At 38.8% G+C, this 18,174-nt stretch overlaps 1 protein-coding gene across 1 annotated transcript in view; it reads left to right on the top strand.

Annotated features, from left to right (window-relative positions):
• The window catches only part of CDKL5 (cyclin dependent kinase like 5), a 104,397-nt gene extending 93,572 nt beyond the window's left edge, over nucleotides 1-10,825 (top strand). Inside the window, exons 15-18 of the mRNA XM_066620591.1 lie at nucleotides 3,030-3,126; nucleotides 7,388-7,510; nucleotides 8,815-8,934; nucleotides 10,044-10,825. Of these exons, the coding sequence (XP_066476688.1) occupies nucleotides 3,030-3,126; nucleotides 7,388-7,510; nucleotides 8,815-8,934; nucleotides 10,044-10,427 (724 nt within the window). The 3' untranslated portion in view covers nucleotides 10,428-10,825. The remainder of the gene's footprint in view (nucleotides 1-3,029; nucleotides 3,127-7,387; nucleotides 7,511-8,814; nucleotides 8,935-10,043) is intronic.
• Nucleotides 10,826-18,174: the final 7,349 nt, after the last annotated feature.

The raw sequence follows: 18,174 nt of genomic DNA, 5'->3' as shown, positions 1-18,174 counted from the left end.
TCTGAGAATGCTACCTTTGGGGTCCTGGCTTTCAACTTCCTACCCAATAGCCTAAATTTGGCCTCCAGGACTTCCCGGCTACACTTGCCCACGTCATTGGTGCCGACATGCACCACAACCTCTACCTCCTCCCCAGCACCATCTACCAGCTTGTCTAGACGTCTGCAGCCTATGCACCAGGCAGGCAAGTCATCATGTGATCCTAACATCCATCGCAAACCCCCCTCTCTGTTTCTAATAATTGTATCCCCCACTACAAAAAGCCTCTGACCCCCCTTCCGCCGAGGAGTATCCTCAGTGTGTTTGGATATGGGTCCATCCCCGGAAGAAGGGGACCCCTTAGGGGATTGTTTTCCTTCGCTCCAGGATGATGTCCTCCAGCCTCGAGACTTCCCACCCGGGCAACTGAGGAGCTGCACCCCTGAGGTTGGGACGAAGCCTGATCGTCCCCAGAAGTCTCCCCATGGTCCTTCTCTGCCTGCCTCTGCTGTTCCAGGTTGGCAACCAAGGCTTCAAGGGAGCAGATGCATTTCCTGAGTCCCTGGAGCTCCGTGCACCAATGACAAACCCAGAGGCATATAGTCATACATGTGATGCTCGACATAAAACACTGGATAGCCCCCACCCTGCTGCTGGCTGCCTGACTGCGTAGTTCTTTTGTTTTTGTTTAGGGGTACTTAAAAACCTTACACTGGTTTGCTGCTCCTCTTCTCAAGGGAAGTGAAGAGCAGTATCTGGGGCCCTGGCTTCCTCGCCCTGCTGCTGAACTTGCACAGATGGTAAACACATTCTTGGCACTTTGTTCCCGAGGCACTTGGTTCCCAGAGGCCACGCGCGCGTCATGCAAGTTCGATAAGTTAGTGGAAAATTGGCTTATCAACACTTTTTAACCCCAATTGACTACTGATACAGAGGCATTAGGAGTATTAGGTACTGGGGACAAACCATTTCATGCCTTATTGCAGTGATTTTCAAACTTTTTTTCATCTTATGGCACACTGACAAAGTGCTGAAATTGTCAAGGCACACCAACTGTTTTTTGACAGTGTACAAGGCACGCTACACTTGTCACTGGGGGTTTACATCCCCCAATGGCCCTACTAATATATGACCTCTCCCAAACTTCCATGGCATCCCTACAGACTATTTGTGGCACACCAATGTGTCATGGCACAGTAGTTGAAAATCGCTGCCCTATTGAGTACTCCAAGGCATCTGGCCAGCCTCTGTTAGAAGCAGGCTACTGGAATATATGGGGCTTCGTCTGATATAGCAAGGTAGTTATATAGCATCTTAACTACTTGAAGCACTACAATACATTAAGGTAGTTGACACTGCAAAAGAATATTTATCCTAAAGGGAATAAAACCAGAGTATAAAATTGCTACATATATTTAAAATAACTGTAAGATTGAGCTTGTTGCTTACTCTGAGCAGGATGAATCAGAAACATGTGGAAGGTGTTTCCAGAGAGGAAGCTATTGTAAAAAGTGTTCTTTGTATCTCTCCTACTATCTCTGTCCTGTACTATTTCCTTTGCCCTCATCAGTCATGCTAAACTCTTTATTTTTTTATCCCTCACAGTATATCCCATTGATCACATAATCTTCCATCTCTTTCATCATTATGTCTCTCTGCCCTCTTGCTTTGAATGATCCCACATATTCTTTTCATGCTCACTTTCCTTCACTTCTAGTTAATCTATGCTTTATCCCTTCGGCCTTTTTTATTTCTTTTCCTTTAAACTTTTCCCTCACAACCCTTTCAAGACTGTTTGATTCTGGTGAAACTTACCTCAGCCAAGTTTTCAACAACCTTCTTTGGCCAAATTTAAAGATTTCTTGGTCCCCATTCTTTTTGACCTTCCTTTCCCCTTTTGTATATTGCTTGTCCAGTCTAGGTGCTAATCTTGGTATGTAAATGCTCAATTTAAGAAGTAAATACAAATCTGAATTGCATTTTTTGTTATTGCTAAGATTTCAATTTGGTTACTGTTTCCTTAAAATAAATACTAGGAAGTCCAGCCCATGTAACTGTATAGCAGTTTCAACTGCGTTATTGAATTTTGGGGGGCCATAGTATCTAAAACAAATAAAACAAGTTTGCTAGGAATCTAAATAAACCATAGGGGATGAGGCACTGGCCTGGATTATAAATTGTGAGTGGGATTGAGGCTCATGCTTTTCTTTTTCCCTGCTCAGATTTCCTCCTTCACTTCCTGTTACATGGTAACTATACTTTGTGACATCTGGATTGGGCAAAGTATGGTTATTCTAGAAACCATAGTTTCCCTCCAAAACACCCAATTGGGTATAATCCTAGTTTGCTTGATTTGCAGCACAACTGTTACTTATATGAAACACGAAGTGAAAGAATTTGGAGCCTGCTGGTGGAGGAAGGAGGAAGCACATGAGCCCAAATTTTGTTTGAAGCAGTCAAACCATGGTTTGATCAAGACATCTGCACCAGACCAGTACATTTTGGAAAGAGCCAGAACATTAAGGAAATTTTTTTTGGCTAAGTTCATGCGATGTAAGTTTTTGGGTGCAAGATTTCTGGGAAACTTCAGCCCCTTGTAGACAACTTCTGAAATCTGCAGGTGGGGCAGGAAGGTTTATTGTAAGTCTTCTCCCAATGTGTTAAGCCTTTAGATATAGTATGAGTTTATTGTATTCAACGGGCCAGATCTGCCCAAGTGATGATTTCTAAACAACATAATCCATGTAGTTTGAATGAATTTCCTGGGCCAGTATCCTCAACCTGCTTAGGATATTTGGCTAAAGCATGGTACGTTGAAGGTACCTTTCAGAACCTGCTGTAGATTCTGATATGTCCCCCTGAAAATGTACTAGTTCTCCTAATGGATAACTCAAGTATGAATTTGACTTGAATATGGCTGTAGTCCCATATGTAGGACCTCTGTCCTGGCTGCTGCAGAAGATCATGCATGCACATATATGTATATACATGTTTCATATATTAAGTTGAAATTCCTTTTTTTCCTCTCCCCCCCCCCCCCCCGTGTTAAGGAAAAGTTCTGAAAATGCTCATTCTGAACAGCTGAAGGAAAAAGAAAAGCAGGGTTTTTTCAGGGCAATAAAAAAGAAAAAAAAGAAATCTCAGTCTGTAAGTAACTTTGTTTCTTAAAAATGTGTATGTTTTTCTATTATTTTGAACTATAATTGTATTTTTATTACATTGCATATTCTGCCTTCTCTTTATTTTTATTGCTTAATTTATCAAGTAAACTGTCCACTTTTCCAATTGGAGGTTTATCCATTCTTAAATGGCTACTTAGGCTCATGTAAGTTGCAGCAGTCAAGCAGAAATGTTGACTTTCCCCCTTTTACAGCTGATTCCTGTCTGCTCCTTTTAGCTTCAGAAACAGTTTGGCATGTGGCATGCAAAGTGAGCTCTGCTGTTTAAGAAAACCAAACCTAAAGATCCCCTTGGCTCAGATAGCTTGTTTCATGCTTTTGGTGTTCTTGGCCTAGTTCATATAACTTTTCATATCTAGTATCCAAAATATGTGACGGATTATGTCTATGAAAATATTCTGTTTATAGTATGACTAACCGTAACACTATTGCCTATGTATTCTTAATGCTTCATGAGAGTTGCACCATAACACATCTCAAATCTCAATAACATGCAAGACAGATTTGAGTGCATCCATTGTAGTTCTTAGAAGCCAAAGATGGCTCACATCATTTAAACTGTACAATACAATAATAAAAAACATAAACTCCCTTCCCCACTTCTTCTCTTTCTCCTCACAAGGCAGTTGGTGCCACATGGCCACTGTGGGGGGGAGGGGCACAGTCGCAAGTTTTTTCAGAGGCAACAGTACAGGCAATGGTGGTTCTTCACTTATTGTCCTTTTTCTCCTCCTCATGAGACAAATGGAACTTCTTGTGAAAGTGCCATATTGGACTATCTTTTTTTTTAAGCAGATGAAGATGACCTCTAAAAATGATTTTTTCATTGTTTAATTATGTTAGGTGTGCATATTGTCCATTTCCACAAGTCAGATTACAAAATAGAAAATATACAAACAATTTAGCATTAAAACAATTGAACTAGAGGCTGTGTTACAAAAACACAAGTTCAGTAGAACTCCAAACCAGAGTTAGTTAACAGAGTTGAGAATCTAACTCATCCCAGAACCTTTATGTGGGCAGTTTGGATACTGAAAGAAATTTATTGCTGGATAATGGATTGGGGCCCAATCCTATCCTTCCTCCTGCTGATAACATTGTTGTCATAACATTGTGACAAAAGAATTAATAGCATCTTGCTGCACAGTTTTCTGTATCCACCTGTTGGCTCATTTACCAGAGCACACTAAGCTGTTTAACTAAAAGTTGTAGAACATGAGGCATTTTCAAATGCAGGGGCATTTCTTAATAGATGAGGAATGATTGCTTGTTCCTAGGGTTCAAAAAATTGCCTTTGAACTGTAGTTGTCAACTCTCTCTCCCCCTTTTCTGCAAGAGACTATCAGTTAAGGATTGAGGTTAATGATTTTCAAATTCTTTGTATAATTTCATGGTATTACAGTACCACTGAGCGCTGCTTTATGATGCTCCCACCAGTGATGGGCCGCATATGCGACACTGCCACCTGTCCCTGCGCACATATCCCCAAGTCTCCTTGCCTGTGGAGGCTCTTCTGAACCTCACAGAGTCAGTGCGTGACTCAGTGAAACCAGAAGTTGCATCTCTCCCACGATTTGGGCATTCTGAGCCTTGCAGAATGCACTGCCTCTGCAAGACTCAGAAAAGCCCCTGGAGGCAAGGGGAGCACAGCTTCCCCTCATCTTTGGAGGCTTCGTATAGTGTCAAACCTTGTGTAACAACGGGGTGCTGATCCGCATCCCTGTCACTAAGCAACACACCACTGTATTTACCAATGGGCAGCCCAGTTCTATCCTCAGCAGGACTGCTGGATGCAGTGGCACCAAAATGGTGATTGCTGGATGCAGTGGCCAAGGCCAAGGCCACTGGAGATCTCCACGGGTGAAGGGGACTTTCATCCCCTTCCCCCCAGAAAGCCCCAGGCCCCACAAGGGTCTTCTCAAGTCTGTGCCAGCTATTTTGCCGGTGCAGACTTGAGAACCTCCATGTTGGGCTTTTTAGCCAGAAACGGAGGATAGGATCCGGTGAAAGTGGGCTTTGCTCGTCCCACACCCTTCCCAGGCCAGTTCCTCCCTCTGCCCCGAAAACCCACATCACAAGCCAAGCAGTGTGACTTACTTCTGGATACTCCCATGGCATCCTCCGTCCAGCACAGGGCCCAGCGCCGACTGGCATAAACCCAGCACTCCCTCCTCAAAGGATGCCATAAATGTGCTTTATGGAACGTTTACAACACCCTGTGCTGGTGCTCATTGCCAGCACTGGACACACCATTGGATTGGACCCTTAGTTCTGTATCCTGGATGCAACACTATAGTAAAGATTTCCTTTAGCTAGATCTTACTAGATTTTCAAGCTATACAAATACTTAAAACGAACTCCTTTATTCTAGACCAGGGATGACCAAAGTTTTTGGTGGGAGGGCCATATCATCTCTCTGATGCTGTGTCGGGGGCTGGGGAAAAAAAGAATTAATTTACATTTAAAATTTGAATAAATTTACGTAAGTTTACATAAATGAATATATTAAAGATGAACTTATATGAATGAATGAAGGTCTTGCAATAGCTCAAGGCCTATAAAAGGTCTTGTACAAAGCAAGACTGGCCTTTCCTTTGCTGCCGCTACTGCATCACAGACGTGAAACAGCAAGCAGTGGAGGAAGCCCTCATCCCACAGCTCACACAAGAGGTCAAACAGTGGCCCTCATGCTGAGAGCAGTTGCATCGGGCCAGTGCGGGCTCTAACAAATCTCTGGAGGGCCAGAGGCTCATTGGAGACTGGGGGCTCCCCGAGGGCCACATTGAAAGGCCTTGAGGGCTGCATGTGACCCCAGGGCTGGGGTTTGGGCACCCCGTTTTAGACTTTCCCAATGTAGATCAGTATGTTTTCTTCTAAGGTATTCAGGTGGTATTCTGGTGGTAGGGTGGTATTGAGAATTCCAATTAGTAAATCTATTTTTCTGAGTCATGTTGTTTAAACCTTCCTGACACAGCCAAAGGACATTTGGCTTTATGTTTCTTCAACAGCAGCCTCCACATACTAGCAAGGTAAACCTCTTTTGAAAGTGAGAAAAGTTTGAAAATCCATTTGTAGTGCAGCTTGGGTATGTACCTCTCCAAAGGAAGAAGTGCAAGATTCTACTGAGCATGCCCATATCCTTGGACAAGTCTTTGGATCCAAGTCTATGCTGGTAGAGCAATGTTTCCCAAACTGGATCAGGACCCACCAGTGCGTTGCATCCTGATCATTGGTGGGTCATGAAACTGAAACTGACAAGCAGATAGCTGAAGGAAATGTACTGAACCCTATGGAAAGTGAAAATGAGCTGCACATGCACGTTTACTTGCGAGTAGGCAGATGTGCTTTGGCTCTTACTTGAAGGCCAGCAAGGCTACCAGAATGGTCCTGATCTGATGTATATGGATCTTAATAATTGCCCCAGAAGGCAGTTTCCCCCCACCATAGTAAAAAAGATAAAAACAGAGGCTTGAGCAACTGGTAAAGTAAAAGTCTAGTAAAGCCTGGTGGGTCCAGATAGAGTGTCATTTTAAAAGTGGTCCCAGTGCTAAAAGGTTTGGGAACCGCTGTGCTGGAGATATTATAGTTAGGTTCTGGCAATATGTTTGGATTCACATATGTGCTATTATGCTGACTAATATAATCTCTTCTAAGATTGCTATCTATGGCAGCTGTAAGATAAATGCAAGCAGACACGTTGATGAATGGTTTTCCTATTTTTATGATTTGATAATCATTTTAAATGAATAAATAAATATCTAAAACATGTCAGTCGGTACTTTGCATGCAGATAAACCTTTTTTTCAATTAGTCTCACAACTTGCTGCATCTGGAATGAATATCATTTTTGTTTAAGATCATATAACCCTGCACTGTATGAAAGTAACCTCACACACAAGTATTTTATTACAGTTCTGCTAAAAACTGTGGTCACACTTCATATGTTTGATCCAAAAGCCCAGTAAAATATATCATATTAAAGCTTATTAAATGCATGCATACCTGTCATGCATATTCTTGAAATTAAGTGGGCTGTAGGTTTATATTTTTCCATAAGCATTTTCTCATTTAACAGAGCTACGCATCTTATCTTTTCACAGTTATGTAGATTCAGCATGACAAATGGCTAATGTATTAAAATGTTAATATATGTGCAGATAAGAGACAAGGGTCGTTCTCCTGAATAATGGAGTTATGTACACAATTAGTTTTTGTATCTTATATTACAGACAGAATCCACCAAGGCGGAGAATCCAAGCATCAAGAAATCTCTCTTTCCTCTTTTTAATTCAAAGAATCACTTAAAGCATAGCTCTTCTTTGAAAAAGATTCCTGTAGTCCCTCTACCTATGGTATTAACTTTTAAGAATGGTAGCACTGAATAAAAGAAACACTCCAGTAAATCTATTTTACTGACCACAATAGCATGTATTTTCTTTTCATGGTGTCACAATCTATTCATGCAAGTTAAGCACCTTGAGCTAGTTCCACAAATTCAAGGCTGGTTTGCTTACTTTTTTTTGAAATACCAAAAAAGGGGGGGGGGGCAGTTGTTTTTTTTTAGGATTAGGAGCAGTTGTTGTAAATCATTAGATGCAACTTCTGTATCGAAAGAAGGATGTATCCTTTCTATTAGTATTGTAAATTTTATTATTAGCAACAATTTGGCTTATATTGCTTTCTGCTTTAATTAACTAAATGATAAGATTTCCTTGCAAAAACAAAATCCTATTTATTTATTTATTTATACATACATACATACATACATACATGCATACCCCACCTTTCTCCCCAGAGGACCCAAGGCAGCTTACAATAACGTTTAATTCATTAAAAAAGGCATTTATTTTCTCCAGTTTTATAGTGATCAACTATCTTATTACTTTCATTTGGGAAAATAAAGGCTAAGGCTGCAATCCTAACCACACTTTTCTGAGTGTAAGCTCCATTGGACAAAATAGGACTTACTTCTGAGTAGACCATTAGAATTGTGCCGCAAGTCCCTTACAGTTAATGGCTTAACAGACTTTTAATCCTAAACTTCATTTGTTAAGAAAGAGCTATCTAGTTAACCATGTCCCTCTTCTTTTCTGTCAAACAAGGCCACTAATACCTAAAGCACAAAGCTGATAAATTCAACTGTAATTTCTCCTGGCAACTAACTTGTTGCATTGCCGAACTACTTTTATAATTAGAAGCCTCTTGTATTTAGGTTACACCTTTCTTCATTTTATGTTAGCAGAGAATAAATGGCTTCCTTGTACAGATGATACAACACCAATAGTCTGAGAACCCTCTAAATTCATATTTTGATCTCTTCGTGTATAAAACCTGGTTTTTGTGGAAGTGGTTCATGATCTTAACAGCAGTATGGAATGCTATTTGAAATAAGGTTGGAACACAGCAATGCACTTAGTTAACTGCTCTCTCTCTCTTTACAGTGACTTGACTAACAGCATGTGAATGCCTAAGGGTGGAGGTTATAACAAATTTGCATGGCATCTACAAATATGGTTATTAATATGGAAACTTATAAGAGCATTGAAATAATGGGCTTCACCTGCATTGCTTTGATCAGGGAGGCAGACAGAACGGGGCAGTAAAGCATCTGTTGTTTTTAACATCTTGTTAACACCAGTATTTTTCTGTGTTGTAGATGCCTGGAAGTGATAGTCAGGATCTTTTGGCATTACAGAAAGCTATTCATTCATCTAATCATCCATCCAGTAGGCAGAAGGATTGGCATTCTGACAAAATGACAGAAATCCAAACTCATGTAAGTAGAGCAACAACTTTGTTTTGGGAACATAAAGGTGTCTGGCAGGTGGTTCATCCTGCAGTGAATAATAGATAGGGCTGCCAGGTTACAATCCAGAGCACTGTCAGTGACTACACCTCCAAACCGAGCTCTGCGCATCTTCACTGACTGTCCAGGGATGGCATCACAACAGTCACAGCACCATTCAGATGCACAGAAGGGGTCACAGACCCCTTCACAGTCACAGACCCACAGAAGGGGTCTGTGGAACAGCAAGCACTGATAGGAAACACTGATCCAGAGTACCCTGTACTTTTTCATATTAAGAAATTATAACTATAGCTATCTTTAGCTACTTCTCCAGATTCGAAGGATTCAGCTCTGTCTTATTTCTGAAAAACACAGAAGAATTCAGCATGGTTTATGTTTGGGGTCTGAGTGCCTCAAATATCACCCTCTACCACATAAGCCTATCTGAACATTGTTGCTGCTGCTGGTGCAAAATAAATAAGTAAATGGTTCCCTGCCCCTGAATTGTATAGACTCTTGCGTATGAATAGACTCTGATAGCTCTAATGAAAGATGGTCAATATTTTTTTAAATAAATGTAAGTTTTTGGGAGGAAATCTTTGTAGGGTTGTGTTTTTAAAAGCTTTATTTAAATTGTTGACTTATCAAAAGAACTATTAAAACAAACATTTTTAAAACGCCACCAATTAATTGAATAACAAATTATGTAAAACAAACATAATTTAACATCCCAGTCCTATGCAAGTCTAATCAGAAGTCTCACTAAGTTCATTGGATCTGCTTCAAGGTAAGGTAGGCCTGAGAAATAAAACTCAAGACTGGAAGGGAAGTATGGGGGGAGGATTCTATCAAGATTTGGAATATTTTATAGTATGTGGTTTTCACTGAAGGAATGCTGTATGTTCCTACTCAAAATCAAATCTGTGTACTTCATGTTCTCTAGAACATGATAGAATATATTGGGGTATAAAGAGAAAACATAGAATGGATTTTAAAAGGAATATCAATTTTTAAAAATGAAAGCAATCTAAAATATTTTTGTATTGCAAAGACATTAGAAAGTGGGCCTAAAGGCATTTTCTTGTTCTGTTTTTCAGAGCCAGCCTTTAAAATCCCTCCGCAAGCTGTTACACCTTTCCTGTTCTTCAAATCATTCTATTCCTTCTGAACCCCGATTCCAACCCTTACCAAGTCAGCCAACTAAAACTTTTTCTGAAGTCCGGATTCACCCTATAAGTCAAGCTTCCACAAGTAGCAGCAGCAACATACGACAAGAGTCCCAGTCAAAAAGTAGAACGCTCCAGATCCCGGGCCAGATGGAACCAAGTTGGCATGTTTCCCCAGTGAACAGGAGTGCCAGTGATGGGACAGCATACTCTGATCAAATGCCTTCTAAGAGTGGGCAGAATGGGCATACGTATAACCGAACAAACCGATCTCGAATGCCAAACCTGAATGACTTAAAAGAGACAGCCTTGTAATAATACTCCCGGAAATGCTATGCAGGGATTTACCTAGGGGTATGGTGGTGCTGGTGAATTGTGGTAGTGACTGTATTCTCAGCTTTATAAAGGTGTGCAATATTGAATACGTGGAACTACTATTCAGTACCATGTGAATAGCTCATACAGTGAAATGAACTTTATTAATTGCCATTCATCAAATCTCATGACTGTAGAATGTGCACTTCAGGGAGAATGAACTTTATTGCCGTTTTCTCTCATTCTGCATTCCAGTTTAGTGCACATCTTTGTCTGAATACTGTATAGGCACTTTTGGGAGTTAAAAGAAATGTCTTTAGACCTATGCCCTTATGAAATTTTTTGCTGCCTAGATTTAATTTTTTAAGTGGGGTTTCTGTGATACATTTGTATCCCAAATAAGGGTTTCAAGTTCAGTTGTATGTCTTTATTTTGTTTTTTAAAATTCCATATTTGATAGGATTTGTAATATTTATTTCTGATCTAATATTGTATTGTTATAATCATATCTTAAGTTACAATGTAAAGTTATTTTGAGCTGTTTGAAACATTGTGATGCAGTGCAACTGCTACAGTAGTTTCTATAAAAACTAAAGTAACATATTGCATCAGGAGTATTTTATTATATACATAAATGTATATATGAATATATATATATACATGGTATATAATTGTCTTTTATATAATATACTCATTTAAAAGAAAAGTATTGTTATGACACTATCTGCCATATTTTTATACATTTGTGATATAAAGTGCAGTATTATTCTAATAAAAGGGAATTGAATGTGGATCCATGTGACTGTAACAACATGAATTTTGCTCAGCTGTTTCATGCAGTGATATTGATAACAAGCAAAATACAACAGTGATTCTCAGACTTTGTTCTAGATTTCTTTTTCTTGGAGGTAATGGCTGAAATATATGAAACCATAAAATCATATCTTTCCCCTAAATGTGTGCTTAGCTTTCCCCATTGGGGTTAATGGGAGATAGGCATCTGAATTATGGTGGCAGAATCCTAGTATTGCTTGCATTCCTTCATACAGAAAAATTGACCCATAACAAATGTTAAAGCAGATGCTGTTCCACTCAGTACATGGGTGACCAAAGAGCCACAGCATGAGTTGCAAGTGGCAAGCCAAACTGGGCATGACACAGCACTGTAAATCATGGTATATGATTTTAGGCCTATGTATGTTCCTTGCACTTTGTTTGAAATTGTACTAAACGGAAAGTAAAATATTGTATTTAAATGTAAGAGAGGCTGTGGCACCTTCATTTGTTTTTAGGATTTAATAAAAACTGTAATATTGATGTTTGAATATGGAAAGAAGAGGTTATCTGATGAAACTTAATTTTTCCCCCTTTAACTCCCATAAGAGTATTTATGTGGAAATTGAAACTTCTGAATGTTTTCTAATTATTATTAAAAAATATTACTTTTATGAAGTGAATTTATAATTTACTATATGTAGGGCCTAATAATATTTCTCCTGCTTAGAATTACTTATAACTCAGGAAAAAGACAATTGAAAAAATGTAGTTGCCCCATAATAAAGCTGGTATAAATTACAAGAGGACAGTGGTGTCAGAACAATACATTTTAATTTACTAGACTTACAATCTAATCCATTCTTCATGACATAATTGTTGTGCTTTCCTAGTATTTTTTCTATTTTCTCCTCATAAAATAAACCTGGAAAGCAGAAAGTGCTTTGGGTGATACTAACAGCCCGGTCCTAAGCTACACTGGCACAGCCAGGCCACATGGCCTGCACTGCATCCTGTGCAGCTTAGGAGGTAGCTGGTGGTCTCCTTGGGATAGGGGATATTTTTTCCCTTATCCTGAGTAAAACCCCAGCCATCCTTATGGGGCTTCTCAATTTGCACTAGTTATATAGCTGGCACAAATCCAGGAAGCCAGTGTAGGGCTGCCTGGCCTGGAAACGGATAAGGGTGCTGCATGCACCACTGCAGCCGATCCCACCCCCTCACGGTCCTGATCCTTCCCTGCCCCAAAACACTCCCCACCTCCAAACCATCCTTCTGCTACCCTCTCCCATCCCACCCCTGCACTACTTAGGGCATATGTGCAGTGTGGGGGGGAGGCCATGCCAACCCAGTTAGGATTGTGCTGTTAACTGTTCACTAGCACGGATGGAGGGGAAGTTTGTCATCTGGTATATATGGTCCTGTAAAGTTATGATAAATGCGATTAGTTTTTTTGTTAAGCCTAGTGTAGCAGACTTCATCCCAGTATCTCTTCTCTTGCAACAGTGTAAAACTTTGGTTGCAAGAAGTGTCTATTTTATCTATTTTCCCATTTGGAAATAGATATTAGAGCAATTCATAAAATAATGAGTGGATCTTATCTGTGAGAAGCACTGTGGGGAAATATGGAACAACATGGTCCCACTTAGTGATACCTGGATGTCAAATGTGTCCATTTCATTCCTAGGATGTCTGTTTTGATCTTCTATAAATATGACAAGTCTCTTTTTGTCCTATACATCCCCTGATCTGTGAGTGAATATCTTTCAGTTAAAAAAAAATCAGTTTCGTTTCAAGACTGGGTCTCTAAGCAGTACTGTTTGAATGTTATCCTCATGTAGCTTTTTAGATGGCTCTGGTGTTTGTCAATGAGTAATACTTACTACCTTGCTGGTAACTCGCACAATTTATTTCTATGGCTGTTTATAGTCCTTTATGGAAGGATTTATGGAAACCTCTAATTGGATGCTGAGTTTCCTATTAAACATACTAGAGAGATTATTGTTGTACGTTCAGGTGTCTAAAATGAGAATTGCCGTTTTCAAGCATAAATCTGAAACTGTGATTTGTGTGCATGTGGTCCAAACGGTAGGAAACTGCTTTGACATTGTCTTGTGTAAATAATTCCTTTTAGTTAAAGCAGAACTGTACATTATGCTTGAACATATGCAATTTTCAGTCTGTTAATGGGAAGAGCAAGTTTTATTCCGAAGGGTTGTGAAAAGATTTTGCATTTAATTTGGCTTCTGGTATCCAACTTGTGACATGTTAGTCTTGTAAATGTGCTAAGACATCCAAAAACCGTATTATACTAATGGAGGTTTACCAGCATCATAAGAAGAGAAAAGCCTATTATACATTAAACTACTATTAAAGTGTGTACTTTCCTATTCACTAAGATTAGAAAAGTAATTTGCTATATTCTCATAGCTTTACCAAGGATCAAGAAGCTAAATTGAGTTATATGTCATGCTTTTTTGGTAGTATTGCTGATATAAAGCAATTGGTTAGTGTTTTGTAAGCTACTAAAATGGCATACGTTTAACCTAGGGTTTTAGGGATTCTTTTTGAGAGGGAAAAAGTAAACCTTATTTAAAATAATCCTGAAAGAAAGGTTTAATACGTCTCAAAATTGTCCAGGTGTGCAATAAAAATGTCAAAAAGAGATGTATGCTAGTGAAATGTATTGAAACCTGCCTAAATGGCTTTTTGAAAGTGAAAGCTTGGTTTCCCAATCTTATGTGTACTACTGAGATTGTCAGCTTTGACTAGAATAGTACAAAGAGAAACAAAGGATATTTTGCTTGATTCTCAGGAAAAAGAAATGAAAATCCGTTCATTTTGCTAAACATCTCATATTCTTTCTTCTATTACAATTTGTTTTCCAGAGATGGCTTTTCATGTTCATGAGGGAAGCGACTGCCATTCCCTAGTTGTTAGAATTGGCATACTTTTATTCTCAGCTTTACTACTTCAGCCCAAGATTTGGATGTATGGGTTTCAGGTATTAAATGTTATAATGTGTTAATTTTACATCAGTTCCTATGCTTATAAATTTTGGAATTGACTTCCATTCTTTCATAGACTTTTTGGGAAACCCAATGTAAGTTATATTCTACTAGAGATGTGTAGCTATAACTTTATGGGGTCTTTAGTATTACGTTTGACAGGTTTGTAAAAAATTCTTTTATGTGGAAGGATTCCCTCCTCCACCCCCAAAAAAGATTGTGCAAAGTATTAGTAAAATACAGCAGTTACTTGGTTTCCCATTGCCTTAAAGTTCAACTTTTATTTTTATACCTTTTTGTGATAGTTCAGCTAAAAAGACACTGCAGTGATTGTTTCAAAATACTCTAAAATAACTAACAGAGGAGGAGAACCAGGAATCAGAAAATATTTTTAGCCTCCAGTTTAAATACCAGTTTGCTTTAAACTTGTGAACAAGTGTGGAATTGACAGAATACAAGCGTATATGTTACACTTCTATTTGAGTTTCTCAAGGTACGTGTTTGTGATGCTCAGAGACAGAATTCTGAAATCCATTCTGATCTTTGCCTAAAACATTCTCAGATGTGTAGTCTGTTTAACCACAATGCTGTGATAAAGGCTGGTGGGTTGGAGGCAATGTGTAATAGTGAAAGACATTTCAAATGCATTAGATTCTGGACTATCAGCATATTTTTCTAAGTGGTATACCTGAGTTCACTGTGGAAAATGCCTAAAGTATAGTTAATTGAAGCAGGCTTAGTGTATGCAGCAAGGGAAGTGTAGCTCAGAGGTCTTCAAGAAAAAATTTTGAGCACCTATTTTAATAAACTTTTAAAACATCCTTCAGACCAGAATATTCTGGGTGCCTTCCTTCCTTCCTTATCCAAATTCCTATTCCCGTTTTCCTTGGCATAGGCTGATTTGGCTCATACACTAGAATTGTAGCATATTAGGACAGAAGCCATTTTTTCTAGTTCCCAATATAAGCTAACTGATATTCAAATCCTTTTAATACAACACAGTTTGAGCTAACATGGAAGTGGCTCTTTCTTTCACAGTACCTGTTAGTCTGCTGTTATTACCAGCCTATTTCACTTCATTCAGCAGTGTGACAACCTTGGAAGAGACCTTCCCAACACATACACACAATTCCATGAGATCATTATTGACTTTAGTTTATTGATGGAATGGTTTCACATGGAAAATAGTTCAGCATTTTTTTTATTTTTTGAACAGATGTCATTCTAGGTATTTATTATGCTTGCTGAATCCTGTTTCATTTAAGCCTTTTTCTTCAGAGCAGTCTTTTTCACTTTGTCATTGCCATTTGAATTATTCCAGTGTTGGTCTTCTGTGAATTTCCCTTTAAATCAGCATTCTGCTTCTGAAGAATGTAAATAGAACTCATACAGCCAGATAAGTGACCAAGCTCTTTTAAAATAAGCAGTTGCAATACAGTACCATTAATTTTGCTGTTAGATGTTTATCCATTGTATAACAAAATAGTTGTAAGCCTCTGTAAAACAATTATTGTTGATAAGAAGGTGCACTGCTTATCCTTCCAGTTACCTGTATTGGTCAGGCACCTCTCCTAGTAATGGCACTTGATGTTTGCTTCATTTCTTCCATTTAGGATTTGAGAGGTCTCTTACAGCCTATATATGAACAGTAGGCCTTTATTTCAGATTGTGAGAAGTGCTTCCTAATGAACTGTAAACCAGCTTAGCACATGCCCCTCCTTGCATCATTTTAAGTTTTCTCTTTTTTGGTTGCTTTTTACTAATTTTCATGTAGCTTCAAATATTAGGTTGCCTTGTCGTTTGCTCCAGAGAACATTATCAGGGAGATATAGGCCTTATTGCTCCACCCTGTTTGCTGTCTTACTCAGAGAAGACCATTGTTAGACTTCCTCAGGACATCCATCACTTAATTTGCCAGTTTGTCCAAGAAAGCAATCTTACCTCATTCTATCTCAGCTAAATCATTCTTTTAAAGGCTTTAGGGGCACCAAAACTCAGTTCACTGGACATAAATCTTCTGTGTCTCTCTTTTGAGAACCACCACTGAAATACAAGATGGCTTCTAAAATGCATACAGCTGAGTTTCTAAAAATAGATTGCTTGATACATCTGTGTGTTTTTGTTCTAGGATCACAAAGTATAAATTCAAGAATGAGTTAAGTGGGCAGGACTCTGTAATTCTTAGGACAATAGAGGAGTTCTCAGGTGGTTGGAAATGACCTGCTTTCCCCCTCTTTTTCTACCTCAGTGTTATTTTAGGAGAATTATAGTGAAGGATGTGAGTTATTCAGAAGTGATACATTTTGACCTATAAATCTGTATTCTCTGGGGAGGAAAAATGCCAAATAGGAATCTTCAGGGAAAAATACCTTTGGCCAGTTGTTAACAGGCTTGGAAATCAGAACTGCTTAGATCTCCATTGTCAAAATATTGAATGAGAATAAATGGGGGAAAACTATTTTAGAGAACTTGATAGTTTTTATGAAGGGTCAGGTAAACCAAAAGGATAAGATTGTGAAGGCAGCTTTCCAGCTTCTCAACTTTGTGGGTAAAAGTTACCCACATTCACTATCCCCTATGAAGAAGATCTCAGACGCACAAACTTACATTGCCCTGTTTTCTGTTGTGGAAGAGATGTAATGTGACAGTAACCTTCTTAATTTTTAAATTAAAACTTTGAGAATATGTTGGGTATTTGAAGATTTCATTCCAGTTAATCAACTATTTGTAAAGTGTTTATAGACCTCTTTGTATCATGTTGTGATTACACCTTTTCAGATTGTTTTCAGGCATGTATTCCATTGTTAACACCTGTATAATTTTTTTTGTTTATGTAAATAGTATATGAGAGACACACAACTTATCCTGTCTTTAATTATCCGCATGGGAATTATTCATTTTTACTGAGCACAATGTATTTTTGAATGGGCCTTCCAAACTATGTCTTTAATAAAAATGCAGGTTTTGCACTAGACTACCGAGGTTGTCATCCCTGCTGTACTCAAAGCATTTCAAATGTTCATTTGAAGTTTCTTTCAGTCTTGCTAAGCTGATCTTTTAGTTACTTTGCTGCTTTTAGCCATTTTTAATTTGGCTGTTGAGAAGCATGTTCATCAAGATGAAGAGAGACATCAAGATGTGGCTCTGACATGTCAGACATTTGAGTCATACCACTGTTCAACTATTTGAAGTTCAGATAACAGCAGTTTTATTTCAGATAATTGTTTGAATCTGGATACTTAATCTAGTAGTATAAGCAATAAAGTGTGCTACATTACTTTTACATCTCCATCCTTGGAATCCTTGAGTAGCAGAGGTCACTAGAGCATCCAGTTTTTATCCACTCTAGAACAACCAGTTTCTGCTGCATCCACTGACCTTGACTATGGAATTTTCTCCATAGTTTTACTGAATTTGTACAATTCCCCCAAACAGGGCAATAGCCAGGTAGGTGTTGTGATTCAGCCTTAGAGATACCGAAGCAAATCCACAGCTGGGTTTTGTTTTTGAATCCCAAACCCCACACTATTTCTGTAGATACATTTTCCTTCCCAGATTAATTTTCCCATTAGAAGAAGCCTCTTTTTGCAATGGAGAAAAAGAAGATTCATTTATTAAAGACTGAACTAGATGGGTGATTATCGTTCACTGAATGGTTTTGTTTTTTTTAAACTGAATTGAAGCCATGGATGTAGTGCAAACCTAACTGGAGAAGCAGCATGTCCAACGAAATCTCTTCTGTTGCCTTCCTACTTAGGGGGGAAAGGAAGGTGCTTGATTTCTTCATGTAAATGGGAAAGCAGCTGGAGGGTAGGGATAAGGGGAATCTGACCTTTCTCAGAAAAAATGCCTATGTCGAAAAAAATCCTCTCCCTATGCTGTTGCAAGTAAATGCACAAACCACCATCCTGGCTACACTTCCATTTCTTTTACTCACACGTGCGTCCTAAGCTCGTGACTTTATA

The sequence above is a fragment of the Tiliqua scincoides genome, chromosome 3 (genome assembly GCF_035046505.1).
Source record: "Tiliqua scincoides isolate rTilSci1 chromosome 3, rTilSci1.hap2, whole genome shotgun sequence".
In the NCBI taxonomy this organism is placed as follows: domain Eukaryota; kingdom Metazoa; phylum Chordata; class Lepidosauria; order Squamata; family Scincidae; genus Tiliqua; species Tiliqua scincoides.
The sequence above is the reverse complement of the archived record's forward strand: the minus strand, read 5'-3'. Positions and strand labels throughout refer to the sequence as shown.